The sequence below is a fragment of the Rhinatrema bivittatum genome, chromosome 6, assembly GCF_901001135.1.
Source record: "Rhinatrema bivittatum chromosome 6, aRhiBiv1.1, whole genome shotgun sequence".
In the NCBI taxonomy this organism is placed as follows: Eukaryota; Metazoa; Chordata; class Amphibia; order Gymnophiona; family Rhinatrematidae; genus Rhinatrema; species Rhinatrema bivittatum.
The window spans coordinates 326,909,432-326,922,785 of record NC_042620.1 but is presented as its reverse complement, the minus strand read 5'-3'; the positions used below and the strand labels follow the sequence as shown (position 1 = coordinate 326,922,785).

General features: G+C 50.2%; 1 protein-coding gene across 4 annotated transcripts in view; it reads left to right on the top strand.

Annotated features, from left to right (window-relative positions):
* CAPN6 (calpain 6) overlaps nt 1-13,354 on the top strand; it is a 160,458-nt gene that overhangs the window by 18,405 nt on the left and 128,699 nt on the right. For 2 of the 4 annotated variants that reach the window (XM_029607634.1, XM_029607633.1), the window contains exon 1: nt 5,374-5,548. The exons of 1 other annotated variant lie outside the window; for it this stretch is intronic. Coding sequence is in view for 1 of the 3 variants with exons in the window: in XM_029607630.1 (XP_029463490.1) it covers nt 4,605-4,609 (5 nt within the window). In the remaining 2 variants the exon portion in view is untranslated. Of the gene's footprint in view, nt 1-4,586; nt 4,610-5,373; nt 5,549-13,354 lie in introns of those variants that run through there. One more of the 4 variants, XM_029607630.1, reaches the window with a different exon arrangement.

Genomic DNA, 13,354 nt, shown 5'->3' with positions numbered 1-13,354 from the left:
CCTAGTAACTCGAGGTGGGGATTAGGTATGAGTGTAGGGGGTTAGGGGCCACTTTCACATTCTACATGAGACCTACGAACAGAACAGTGGTCTCTTGTGACGATTAGCTGGCCTTCGGAGTGAGGAAACTCACCCAAAGATGAGATTTGGGCAAGGATCTCTCAACCTAGCTTGATGGACTTACCTGGGTAACATCAAGCTAGGTTGAGAGACCCTTGCCCAAATCTCATCTTGGAGTGAGTTTCCTCACTCCGAAGGCCAGCTAATCGTCACAAGAGACCACTGTTCTGTTCGTAGGTCTCATGTAGAATGTGAAAGCGGCCTCTAACCCCCTACACTCTTACCTAATCCCCACCTCGTGTTACTAGGTGGGCCTATCCTAGGGATACAAATACCTATCTATGGGACATGCTATTACGGCCAGGCTCGCTCTCTCGCTCTCTCTCCCCCTCCCCCCCGGGGCTCTGGAGCCTTCAAATCCTCTGAAATAAGCCGTACGGGACACATCGCAAATGGAGATAAACCCTTTCCGCATGGTCACGGCCGCTATCACACCGCCTAACGCATTTGAAAAAGGTGTAGCTAAAAATCTGCGTTATGGCTGTGTGATACTCTTCACAGGGAGCCTAACCCAGCCCACTCTCTGCCCATTTTTGATGGTGCGATCGCATGCAGTAAACACGTTTTCGCATGCGTTAAAGGCCTATCGCATGCGAAAACGGGGCTTTTCGCATGCGATAAGCCCTTAACGCATGCGAAAACGCCTTACCGCATTTTGAAAAATGACCCCCTTAATTAGTAAGGGGTATTAACCGCCGCAATAGGCAAGCTACACCCATGCTTATTTGTTTACCCAGACTATGTTATTCAGTCCTTGTTGGTTGTTATAGAAACATAGAAACATAGAAATGACGGCAGAAGAAGACCGAATGGCCCATCCAGTCTGCCCAGCAAGCCTCACACATTTTTTCTCTCATTCTTATCTGTTACTCTTAGCTCCTTGTTCTATTCCCCTTCCACCCCCACCATTAATGTAGAGAGCAGTGATGGAGCTGCATGCAAGTGAAATATCTAGCTTGATTAGTTAGGGGTAGTAGGGGCAGTAACTGCCGCGATAAGCAAGCTACACCCATGCTTATTTGTTTTACCTAGACTATGTTGTACAGCTCTTGTTGGTTTTTTGTTTTTTTTTTACTTCTCCCCTGCTGTAGAAGCAGAGAGCCATGCTGGATATGCATTGAAAGTGAAGTATCAGGCACATTTGGTTTGGGGTAGTAACCGCCGTAACAAGCCAGCTACTCCTCGCTTTGTGATTGCGAATCCTTTTTTTCTTCACCCCTGTTGTTGAAGCTATGCAGGATATGCGTGAAGCATCAGTTTTTTTGTTTTTGTTTTATTTTTCCCCCTGCCGTTGTTTGTTGTTTGTTTGTTTGTTAATTTTTTTTCCCCTGCCGTTGAAGCAGAGAGCTATGCTGGAAATGCGTGATGTATCAGTCTTTCTCCCATGCCGATGCAGCAGAGAACCATGCTGGATATGCATGGAAAGTGAAGTATCAGGCACATTTGGTTTGGGGTAGTAACCGCCGTAACAAGCCAGCTACTCCCCGCGTTTTGAGTGCGAACCCTTTTTCTTCTCCCTTGCTGTTGTAGCAGAGAGCTCTGCTGGATGTGTGAAGTATCAGTTATTCTTCTCCCCTGTCATTGAAGCAGAGAGCTATGCTGTATATGCATTGAAAGTGAAGTATCAGGCATATTTGGTTTGGGGTAGTAACCGCCGTAACAAGCCAGCTACTCCCCTCTTTGTGAGTGCAAATCCTTTTTTCCATTACCTCTTGCTGTTGAAGCTTAGAGCGATGTAGGAGTCACAGTAAGCATGTGTATGTTTATTTAATAAGGGTATTGTGTCAATAGCCATCATTCTGGCGAGTCACCCACTCTTCATTGGCGGCCTCTTGTTGTCTGTATATAGATCCACTTTTCTTCATTCCCCCTGCCATTGAAGCAGAGAGCTATGCTGGATATGCGTGAAGTATCAGTCTTTCTCCCCTGCCATTGAAGCAGAGAGCTATGCTGGATATGCATTGAAAGTGAAGTATCAGGCTTATTTGGTTTGGGGTAGTAACCACCATAACAAGCAAGCTACTCCCTGCTTTTTTGTGGATGCAAATCCTTTTTTCCCCACATTTCCTCTTGCCGTTGAAGCATGGAGCAATGTTGGAGTTGCATTAACCGTGTGTATGTTTATTGAATAAGGGTATTATCTCCAGGCAGTAGCCGTCATTCCCGCGAGCCACCCACTCTTCATTCACATCCTCTAGACTTTATGGATCCACAGTGTTTATCCCACGCCCCTTTGAAGTTCTTCACAGTTCTGGTCTTCACCACTTCCTCCGGAAGGGCATTCCAGGCATCCACCACCCTCTCCGTGAAGAAATACTTCCTGACATTGGTTCTGAGTCTTCCCCCCTGGAGCTTCAAATCGTGACCCCTGGTGCTGTTGATTTTTCGGGCGGAAAAGGTTTGTCGTTGTCTTTGGATCATTAAAACCTTTCAAGTATCTGAAAGTCTGTATCATATCACCTCTGCTCCTCCTTTCCTCCAGGGTGTACATATTTAGGTTCTTCAATCTCTCCTCATAAGTCATTCGATGAAGACCCTCCACCTTTTTGGTTGCCCTTCTCTGGACCGCCTCCAGACACATCAAATAACCCTCAATAATTAAGGATTTAAGGAACCTCCTCTCCATACCTGGGAACGTTTGATTTCCAGTCATGCTGAGATTGTCGTGGATTAATTAGCAGAAGCAGGATGGGGGCACACAATCTTTCTCCTCTCTCTCCCTCCCTCCCCACACATATACACATGCTCTCTGTTCTCCCCCCATATACATACTCTATCCCCATGCCCCCTGCCACTCTCTGTGCCCCATGCCATTCCTCAAAAACTCTGGGTCCCTATCTCCCCCCAACACTGGTCTCCGTAACACATTTGCTCTCTCATACACACATGCATGTGTGTATGAGAGATGGGAAGGAGGAATGGAGCACCTTAAAATCCTTTCTAGATTTAAAGTGACATAATGGTATCCTGGGGTAATGATGCAAACCTCCTGGTTCTCACAGATTGTTTGCTGTTATTTGCACTCTGCTAGAAGTTACTTGTTTGTATATCTTTTGTTTTGGCATTTCTTTTCAGATCATTTAAGATATCATTTAAATCATCCAGAGACTGGAGGGTGGCCAATGTAACCTCAATTTTTAAAAGGGCTCCAGGGGTGATCCAGGACACTATGGACCAGTGAGTTTGACTTCAGTACCGGGAAAAATCATAGAAACCATTCTAAAGAACAAAATCACAAAACATATAGAAAGACATGGTTTAATGGGACAGAGCCAGCATGGATTTACCCAAGGCAAGTCTTGCCTCACCAATCTGCTACTTTTTTTTTTAAAGAGTTAATAAACATGTGAATAGTGGTTGTTATGATTTCAGGTGCTATGCAGCCTCACAGGACCCTGGCTAGGATACATCCCTATCGGCAGAAGCCTCCAGTGAGCCCCGCTCCAAACTGTCCTCACCATCTCATCCCTGGTCTCATGACTCAGCCCTCCACCAGGGGACCTCAATGAGCAAACTGTCCAGGCTGGCCAAGCTCCTTCTTCCTAACTGCTCCACACCCAGACTCCAGCCCTCCAGAACCCTGCCTTACCAAACCTTAGATGCTTTGGCATTGAGTTGCCTTTGGTTCATTGCCCAAGTCACCGATGCCTTGCTGTTAAGGGCCCCTGAATCTGGGAAACTCACCTGGGGAGTGGCACGGGACTGCAAGGCAGATCTCCAAGCAAGACAAGGCCCGCATAGCCAGCCACCTCCCATAGTCCTTGGATTCTGGGGGCCAATAGGTCTCTGCGCCAGCAGTACATCATAGTGGTGAGTCCACACAGGCAAAGCTTGGACAAAGGCAGGCAGGACAAGGCAAGGCTGGATATTAAGCAGTAGACAAGGGTGAAACAAAGCAAGGCCAAAACTCTGGTACAGGCAGGACTGGATACTGGAACAGACAAGGTAGACTAGGCCGGACTTAGACAACTGAAACACTGAACAAGGAAGCACGAAGGCAGCAAGGCATAGAACAGGAAGAATAGGCCTCAAGGCAGGATACAAGAGAGAATAGGCCAAACAGCCTCAAGACAGGAAGCAAGGCAGGATAGGCTCGAGAGCCGCAAGGAAGGAAGGATAGGCCCGAGGGCCACAAGCCAAGAACAAGGGTCAGATCACAGAATGAGAAGTGACACCATAAGAAGACAAGTTAATAACGGCGGGCAGGTTTACATAGGGCTGGAGCTTGGGCGTGGCAAGGGCAGTGAGGAGGAGCTTTGCAAGACCAGTGACAAGGCTCACTGAGGGCCTCTGCTGGTGGGGAGGTGACATGCAGTTAGGATAAGGCTGCATAGCAAGCAAAATCCTAACCCTACCCCTTTTAAGACCTCTTCCACCAGGGTCCCAATTTTCATGGAGGCTATGGTCAGGTAAACAAGGTGAGACTTGGCTGGGTAAACAAGGCAAGGCTTAACACGGCTGGAAGACTGGACCTCTGGAATAGTATGAGGTGAGTCACCCACTTCTGGGCACATCCTAACAGGAATATTGCCCCTTTCTGGGCATACAGGCTGTGACAGAGTGCCCCCTTCTGGGCAGTCTGTCCTCTGCTAGGCAGGCAGATTGTGGAAAGGCGCCTCCTTCTGGGAGGTCAGGGTGCACAGGCAGGAGCACTGCTGAGTCAGACTGTCCAAACGGCAGGATCATTAGCACAGGGTGACTGAAGCCTAAGACCTCCGGCTCAGGATCCTTGAGAAACTACCACCGGCGCAGGAAACATGGAGAGTGAAATCCCTATGTGGTGCATGGAGCATGAGACATCTGGCTCAGGATCCACTGAGTGGACCATGGCCCATGCTGTGTGGAGAGTGGCATGGTAGTCTGGGGCTCCTTTCGGAGTGGCACAGCTGGACTGGAGTCCCTCAAGGTTGGTAGAGGGCTAGACAAGGCAGGTTCTCACTGGGACAAAGCTATGGCTGCAGGTTCTTCCTGGAAAAGAATGCACTTGTTGGAATTGGACTGTTCCTCCTGGGGTGGATCATCTGGACTGGAGTCCTGCAGGTGCTGAAGTGGGACGTGGCTGCAGGATCAGGTTTCTCTTGAAGAAGAGGTTTTAAGAGCATTTTCACTTCACTTGCTGGCTGACAAGAAGTGCTGAAGGTACCTGGAGGCAGAGCTGCAAGCTGGCACAGACTCCGTGGAACAGGAAGAGAGCTGGATTCTGAAATGGCAGGCAGAAGGGTTTGCACGTTTCTTTCATGGCTGTCAGCGCTGAGCTCATTAGCAAGTTGCTGGAACCACGTGTGGTTTTCTGGGTCCTAGAGGCAGGAATTAATTAGCTGGGTTTGCCTCACGGCTTCCACCGCCGGGGACGGAGCTGGATTAAGCAGTGCTTTCACTTGCCTCAGGGATCTTATACAGGAATTGCAAGAAGATTTTACTTTCCCAGGTAAGGATTTTCATATTTTGAACATGCTGTGGTGGAAATAACTGTGCAGTTTAAGTTATCAAAAAGGCAGGCAAACTGGGATTTGTGGTGCTTCTGTTTGCCCTGGTTCTCTGTGCTACATTCATTCAACAGGAAATTCCTTTTCAAGTAAGAATTTTAAAACTTGGAACATAATCTATGCAATGTAAATTAGCCTGGTAACTAGGAGCAGAAACATTGGTCCGACAGGCTGAGGTTTCCAGGGCTTTAACCTGGCAAGTTAGGGCTTTCAGGGATTCTGTGAATTTCAAAAGACTTAGGATAAGAGCAGGTTGTGATGTTTTTGGATGCAAGGTCTGTCTTTAGAGTCTTAGAACATGTGGTGTAGCCACAGGTGGGCCATGGCCCACTCTCTTTGGGCTCAGATCTGCCCAACCAGGGTTGTTTCACACCTGAAGAAGCCTGTTGCAGGATCCCATCCCTGCGAGGGTGAAGAGGATGGCTTGATGGTGTGGGGGATGGGTGCGGATGGGAGCTTGATGGTGTGGGGGATGGGTGCGGATGGGAGCTTGATGGTGTGGGGGATGGGTGGGGATGGGAGCTTGATGGTGGGGGGGGATGGGAGACTGATGGTGGGGGGGATGGGTGCGGATGGGAGCTTGATGGTGTGGGGGATGGGTGCGGATGGGAGCTTGATGGTGTGGGGGATGGGTGGGGATGGGAGCTTGATGGTGGGGGGGGATGGGAGACTGATGGTGGGGGGGATGGGTGCGGATGGGAGCTTGATGGTGTGGGGGATGGGTGCGGATGGGAGCTTGATGGTGGGGGGGGATGGGAGACTGATGGTGGGGGGGATGGGTGCGGATGGGAGCTTGATGGTGTGGGGGATGGGTGCGGATGGGAGCTTGATGGTGTGGGGGATGGGTGGGGATGGGAGCTTGATGGTGGGGGGGGGATGGGAGACTGATGGTGGGGGGGATGGGTGCGGATGGGAGCTTGATGGTGTGGGGGATGGGTGCGGATGGGAGCTTGATGGTGTGGGGGGATGGGTGGGGATGGGAGCTTGATGGTGGGGGGGGATGGGAGACTGATGGTGGGGGGGATGGGTGCGGATGGGAGCTTGATGGTGTGGGGGATGGGTGGGGATGGGAGCTTGATGGTGTGGGGATGGGAGCTTGATGATGGGTGGGGATGGGAGCCTGATGGTGGGGGGGGATGGGTGCGGATGGGAGCTTGATGGTGGGGGGGATGGGTGCGGATGGGAGCTTGATGGTGGGGGGGATGGGAGCTTGATGGTGTGGGTGTGAATTAGGGCCTGAGTGGGTTGATTTGTGTGTATAAGAATTGGAGCGGGGGGGGGGAGCAATTGAGGGCTTGAATAGGGGGGGGGAGGGAATGTGTGAGTGCGTGTGTGTGTGAGGGAAAGAGACCAGGACTAACTGATTAGACAAATACAAAGGTATGTTGATGGCCCTATTAGGTATTCCCGCACGATTCAGAAAACAAAATGTGCAGTTAAGCCGCACATTTTGCTTTCCGAAATTAGCACCTGCCCAAAGGTAGGCGCTAATTTCTTCGGGCACCAGGAAAGTGCACAGAAAAGCAGTAAAAACTGCTTTTCTGTGCACCTTCCGACTTAATATCATGGCAATATTAAGTCAGAGGTCCCGAAACTTTCCAAAAGTAAAAAAAAAATAAAATAAAATTTGAAGTCGGCTGTCGGGTCGAAAACCGGACGCTCAATTTTGCCGGCGTCCGGTTTCCGAGCCTGTGGCTGTCAGCGGGCTCGAGAACCGACGCCGGCAAAATTGAGCGTCGGCTGTCAAACCCGCTGACAGCTGCCGCTCTGGGCTTAAAGGAGGCGCTAGGGACGCGCTAGTGTCCCTAGCGCCTCCTTTTACCTGGTTTTACTGCCGGGCCTAATTAGCATACTGAATCGCGCGCACAGGAGAATGGCCTGTGCGCCCGCTCTCCCGCGGACTTCACTGAATCGGCCCGAATGGCAGCAAAAAAATCTGGCTTGGACTCCCCGGCAGGGCTGAGGGTCTCGTACCCACTCTCGCAGCTGGGCGTTGGTCTTCTCATTCAGAGCCCGGGACACCCACCTGGAGAGCAGCATGGGACTGCAAAGCAGGACTGAGCAAGACAGGGGCGGGTCTTCCGCCGAGCCAGCGCCCTCCCCACCACACGTGGAGCCCTTGGGGTCTGGGGGTCCAGTAGGCCTGTGCGGCAGCGGCAGTACATGGTGGTGGTGGTGGTGAGTCCACACAGGCAGGGCTTGGATAAGACAAGGCTGGATACTAAGCAGGACTTGGAACTAGACAGGACAAGAGCAACAAGGCAGACTAGGGCAGGACTTACAGGAAACACTGAACAAGGAACACAGAAGCCTGAAGGCAGCAAGGCTTAGAGTAGCAAGTCCTGAAGACAGGGTACAAGAGAGAATAGGTCAAACGGCCTCAAGACAGGAAATAAGGCAGGATAGGCCCGAGGCCACAAGGTGAGAACAAGGGTCGGGTCACAAAGCCAGAAGTGGCACCATAGGAAGACAAGGTCAGAATGACAGGGCAGGTTTACACAGTGTTGGGGCAGTGAGGAGGAGGAGCTGGGCAAGACTACTGAAGAGGCATACTGAGGGACTCTGCTGGTGCGGAGGCAACATGAAGGTAGGATAAGGCTGGCTATCAGGCGAAATCCTAACACTTATGGCCTACTCAGGCCTATCCTTGTGTTGCCTCATGGCCTTCAGGTCTTCTGACCTTAGTCTTGCTGTGCCTCGCCTCGTGGTCTCTGGGCCTTCTGATCCTTGCCTTGTGCCCTTTGGGTCTTCTTGTCTCCTTGCCTTGCTCTGTGGCCTATCTAGACCTCTCCTTCTCTTTCCCCTTGGGGCCTTCCTGTGTCACTGCCTTCTGGCCTATGTGTTCCATGTACTGTCTTGTCCTTGTCTCGTCCTGTCCTGTCCTGTCTTAGTCTGTTCCTGTCTAAGCCTCAGCTCCATCCTTACCCGCACGCTGCTCCTGTCCCAGCCTCAGTTCCAGTCTTACCCGCACGCTGCTCCTGTCCAAGCCTCAGTTCCAGCCTTACCCGCACGCTGCTCCTGTCCCAGCCTCAGTTCCAGCCTTACCCGCACGCTGCTCCTGTCCCAGCCTCAGTTCCAGCCTTACCCGCACGCTGCTCCTGTCCCAGCCTCAGTTCCAGCCTTACCCGCACGCTGCTCCTGTCCCAGCCTCAGTTCCAGCCTTACCCGCACGCTGCTCCTGTCCCAGCCTCAGTTCCAGCCTTACCCGCACGCTGCTCCTGTCCCAGCCTCAGTTCCAGCCTTACCCGCACGCTGCTCCTGTCCCAGCCTCAGTTCCAGTCTTACCCGCACGCTGCTCCTGTCCCAGCCTCAGTTCCAGTCTTACCCGCACGCTGCTCCTGTCCAAGCCTCAGGTCCAGTCTTACCCGCACGCTGCTCCTGTCCAAGCCTCAGTTCCAGCCTTACCCGCACGCTGCTCCTGTCCCAGCCTCAGTTCCAGCCTTACCCGCACGCTGCTCCTGTCCCAGCCTCAGTTCCAGCCTTACCCGCACGCTGCTCCTGTCCCAGCCTCAGTTCCAGCCTTACCCGCACGCTGCTCCTGTCCAAGCCTCAGTTCCAGCCTTACCCGCACGCTGCTCCTGTCCCAGCCTCAGTTCCAGCCTTACCCGCACGCTGCTCCTGTCCAAGCCTCAGTTCCAGCCTTACCCGCACGCTGTTCCTGTCCCAGCCTCAGTTCCAGCCTTACCCGCACGCTGCTCCTGTCCCAGCCTCAGTTCCAGCCTTACCCGCACGCTGCTCCTGTCCCAGCCTCAGTTCCAGCCTTACCCGCACGCTGCTCCTGTCCCAGCCTCAGTTCCAGCCTTACCCGCACGCTGCTCCTGTCCCAGCCTCAGTTCCAGCCTCACCCGCACGCTGCTCCTGTCTGAGCCTCAGTTCCAGCCTTACCCGCACGCTGCTCCTGTCCCAGCCTCAGTTCCAGCCTTACCCGCACGCTGCTCCTGTTCCAGCCTTACCCGCACGCTGCTCCTGTCCCAGCCTCAGTTCCAGTCTTACCCGCACGCTGCTCCTGTCCAAGCCTCAGGTCCAGTCTTACCCGCACGCTGCTCCTGTCCAAGCCTCAGGTCCAGCCTTACCCGCACGCTGCTCCTGTCCCGGCCTCAGTTCCAGCCTTACCCGCACGCTGCTCCTGTCCCAGCCTCAGTTCCAGTCTTACCCGCACGCTGTTCCTGTCCAAGCCTCAGGTCCAGTCTTACCCGCACGCTGCTCCTGTCCAAGCCTCAGGTCCAGTCTTACCCGCACGCTGCTCCTGTCCAAGCCTCAGTTCCAGTCTTACCCGCACGCTGCTCCTGTCCCAGCCTCAGTTCCAGCCTTACCCGCACGCTGCTCCTGTCCCAGCCTCAGTTCCAGCCTTACCCGCACGCTGCTCCTGTCCAAGCCTCAGTTCCAGCCTTACCCGCACGCTGCTCCTGTCCAAGCCTCAGTTCCAGGCCTTACCCGCACGCTGCTCCTGTCCCAGCCTCAGTTCCAGCCTTACCCGCACGCTGCTCCTGTCCAAGCCTCAGTTCCAGTCTTACCCGCACGCTGCTCCTGTCCCAGCCTCAGTTCCAGTCTTACCCGCACGCTGCTCCTGTCCCAGCCTCAGTTCCAGTCTTACCCGCACGCTGCTCCTGTCCAAGCCTCAGTTCCAGCCTTACCCGCACGCTGCTCCTGTCCAAGCCTCAGTTCCAGCCTTACCCGCACGCTGCTCCTGTCCAAGCCTCAGTTCCAGTCTTACCCGCACGCTGCTCCTGTCCCAGCCTCAGTTCCAGTCTTACCCGCACGCTGTTCCTGTCCAAGCCTCAGTTCCATCCTTACCTGCACGCTGCTCCTGTCCAAGCCTCAGTTCCATCCTTACCTGCACGCTGTTCCTGTCCGAGCCTCAGTTCCATCCTTACCTGCACGCTGCTCCTGTCCGAGCCTCAGTTCCAGTCTTACCCGCACGCTGTTCCTGTCCGAGCCTCAGTTCCATCCTTACCTGCACGCTGTTCCTGTCCAAGCCTCAGTTCCATCCTTACCTGCATGCTGCTCCTGTCCAAGCCTCAGTTCCATCCTTACCTGCACGCTGCTCCTGTCCAAGCCTCAGCTCCATCCTTACCTGCACGCTGTTCCTGTCCAAGCCTCAGCTCCATCCTTACCTGCACGCTGTTCCTGTCCAAGCCTCAGTTCCAGTCTTACCTGCACGCTGTTCCTGTCCAAGCCTCAGTTCCAGTCTTACCTGCACGCTGTTCCTGTCCAAGCCTCAGTTCCAGTCTTACCTGCATGCTTCTCCTGTCCGAGCTTCACTCCAGCCTTACCAGCCTGTCCAGGCCTTGCTTCAGCTTTGTCATGCCGTCCTGCGCCACTCCAAGGGTGGTGTTTCCCACGCTCTGCCTGAACCAGAGCCATAACAATGATGAGCTGGTGGATAAGAGTGTATTTGGATTTTCAGAAGGCATGAGAGACTTCTGAGAAACATGAAAAGTCACAGGTTAGGAGGCGATGTCCTATTGTAGATTGCAGACTTTATCTTTTATTAATATTTATATGCTGCATCATACCTTAGCCCACAGTGGTTCACACAATGTAAAATGCAGTCCTCGACAACCCTTAACAGATCTGGGTTTCCAGCTCCCTGCAATGAATAGTCATGAAATATATTGCATGCATTTGGTGTAAGATCCAAGCCAGTTTACATGTTCTGGTTACCCTGAAAACCAGATCTGTGGAGGGGCTTCAAGGACTGGATGTGAGAACCACTAGATAACACATTTAGCATCCTCTATCTTTGCTGGTTTTCTACTTTTGAAAAGCTTCACAGCAAAATTCCAGATCTCCTAAGTTTTACAGCAAGAATGTTTTCCCTGTGGGATTTATTTTTAAAAAATTTTTTTAATATTTTGTGAACTGGTTCACTCTTCCTTATTTCATACGCACATGGTATATTTATTTTAATTACATTTTATACTGATATATTGTGTTAAAGTGTTTTTATTTTTCTGTTTTGTATTTTGGTTAAAAGACATTAAGCAGAGTAGGATTAAATGGTCTACTCAGTGGAGAAGGGTAAACAGTGGAGTGCCTCAGGGATCTGTACTGGGGCCGGTGCTTTTTAATACATTTATAAACGATCTGGAAAATAGGAACGATGAATGAGGTTTTCAAATCTGCAGATGACACGAAATTATTCTGAGAAATCACAAGCGGATTGTGAGAAATTGCAGGAGAACCCTGCACGACTGGAAAACTGGTCATCCAAATGGCAGATCACATTTAATGTGGACAATTGCAAAGTGATGCATATAGTAACCCACACTGTAGTTACAATAAGTTCCATAGGAGTTACCACCCAGGAAAAGGATCCTGGTGTCATCGTGAACAATACATTGAAATCTTTGGCTCAGTTTGTGGCAGCAATCAAAAAAAGCAAACAGAATTTGGGAATTATTAGGAAAGGAATGGAAAATAAAAGAGAATATCATAATACCTCTGAATTGCTCCATGGTGAGGCTGCAGCTGGAGTACTGTGTATAATTCTGGTCACAGCATCTCAAAAAAGATACAGTTGCATTGGAAAAGCTACAGAGAAGGGCGACCAAAATAATAAAGAGGATGGAACGGCGCTCCTGTGAGGAAGAGATTAGAGCTGTTCAGCTAGGAGAAGAGATGGTTGAGGCAGGATATGATGGCGGTCTATAAAATCATGAGTGGAATAGAATAGGTAAATATAAATCAGTTATTTACTCTTCCAAAAAATACTGTACCAAAACCATATGATATCAGTAAGTAGCACATTCAAAACAAATCGGAGAAAATTCTTTTTCACTCAACACACAATTAAGCTCTGGAATTCATTGCTGGAGGATGTGGTAAAGGCAGCTAGTGTAGCTGGTTTTAAGAAAGTTTTGGACAAGATCCTGGAGAAGTCCATAAACTGTTATTAACCAAACAGACTTGGGAAATAGCCACTACTTATCACTGAGTGACAGCAGCATGGGATCTTGCCAGGTACTTGTGAACTTGATTGGTCATTGCTGGAAATAGGATTCTGGGTTTTATTGTCCCTCATCTGACCCAGTATGGCAATCCTTGTGTTCTTATATTATTATATACCTATATAACAATATAAGAAGAGAGAGGTATATTTTAGTGTTTCTTTTTTCGGTTTGTATTTAGTACACTTTTTTTTTTTATCAGACATGTCTAAGTATCTTAAATCCTGACTCAGATATTACAGAAGATGCAGTTCCAAAGTGTTTGTAGGCGCTATTATTCCTGTCACCTCTTCTTTTTTTTTTTGGAAGATTTGTGAATGGTGAGTTGGGACCGAAGCTGTTCCATTTATTTTTATTTTCTTCTTTACAGGGATATATGCTATAGCTTTGATATGTTTGTTGTAATGCTTAGAGGGAACTATCTTTGTACTACCTCTATAAGTGGGGTATTTGATTTATGTGTATACAGATTTTTGGTTTATATATATATTTATTTGTTATTTATTTATTTATTTAACATTTTTATATACCGGGATTCATGCAGAATTTGCATATCATCTCGGTTTACATTGTAACTGAAAACGACAAGCATGAGTAATGCAAGTTACATAGAACAGGGTGTTAAACTTGGAAACAGATTACATGGGTAAAATAACTTTGTACATGGGTAAATTAAAATGGGTATAATAACTTAGTGCATAATGGAGGATGGAGAATGAAAATTATCTTGTAGTAATATTTTATATTTTAAGCTTGGTTTGAGGGTCTTTAGGTAGACTATTTACTAGTGAGTAGGTG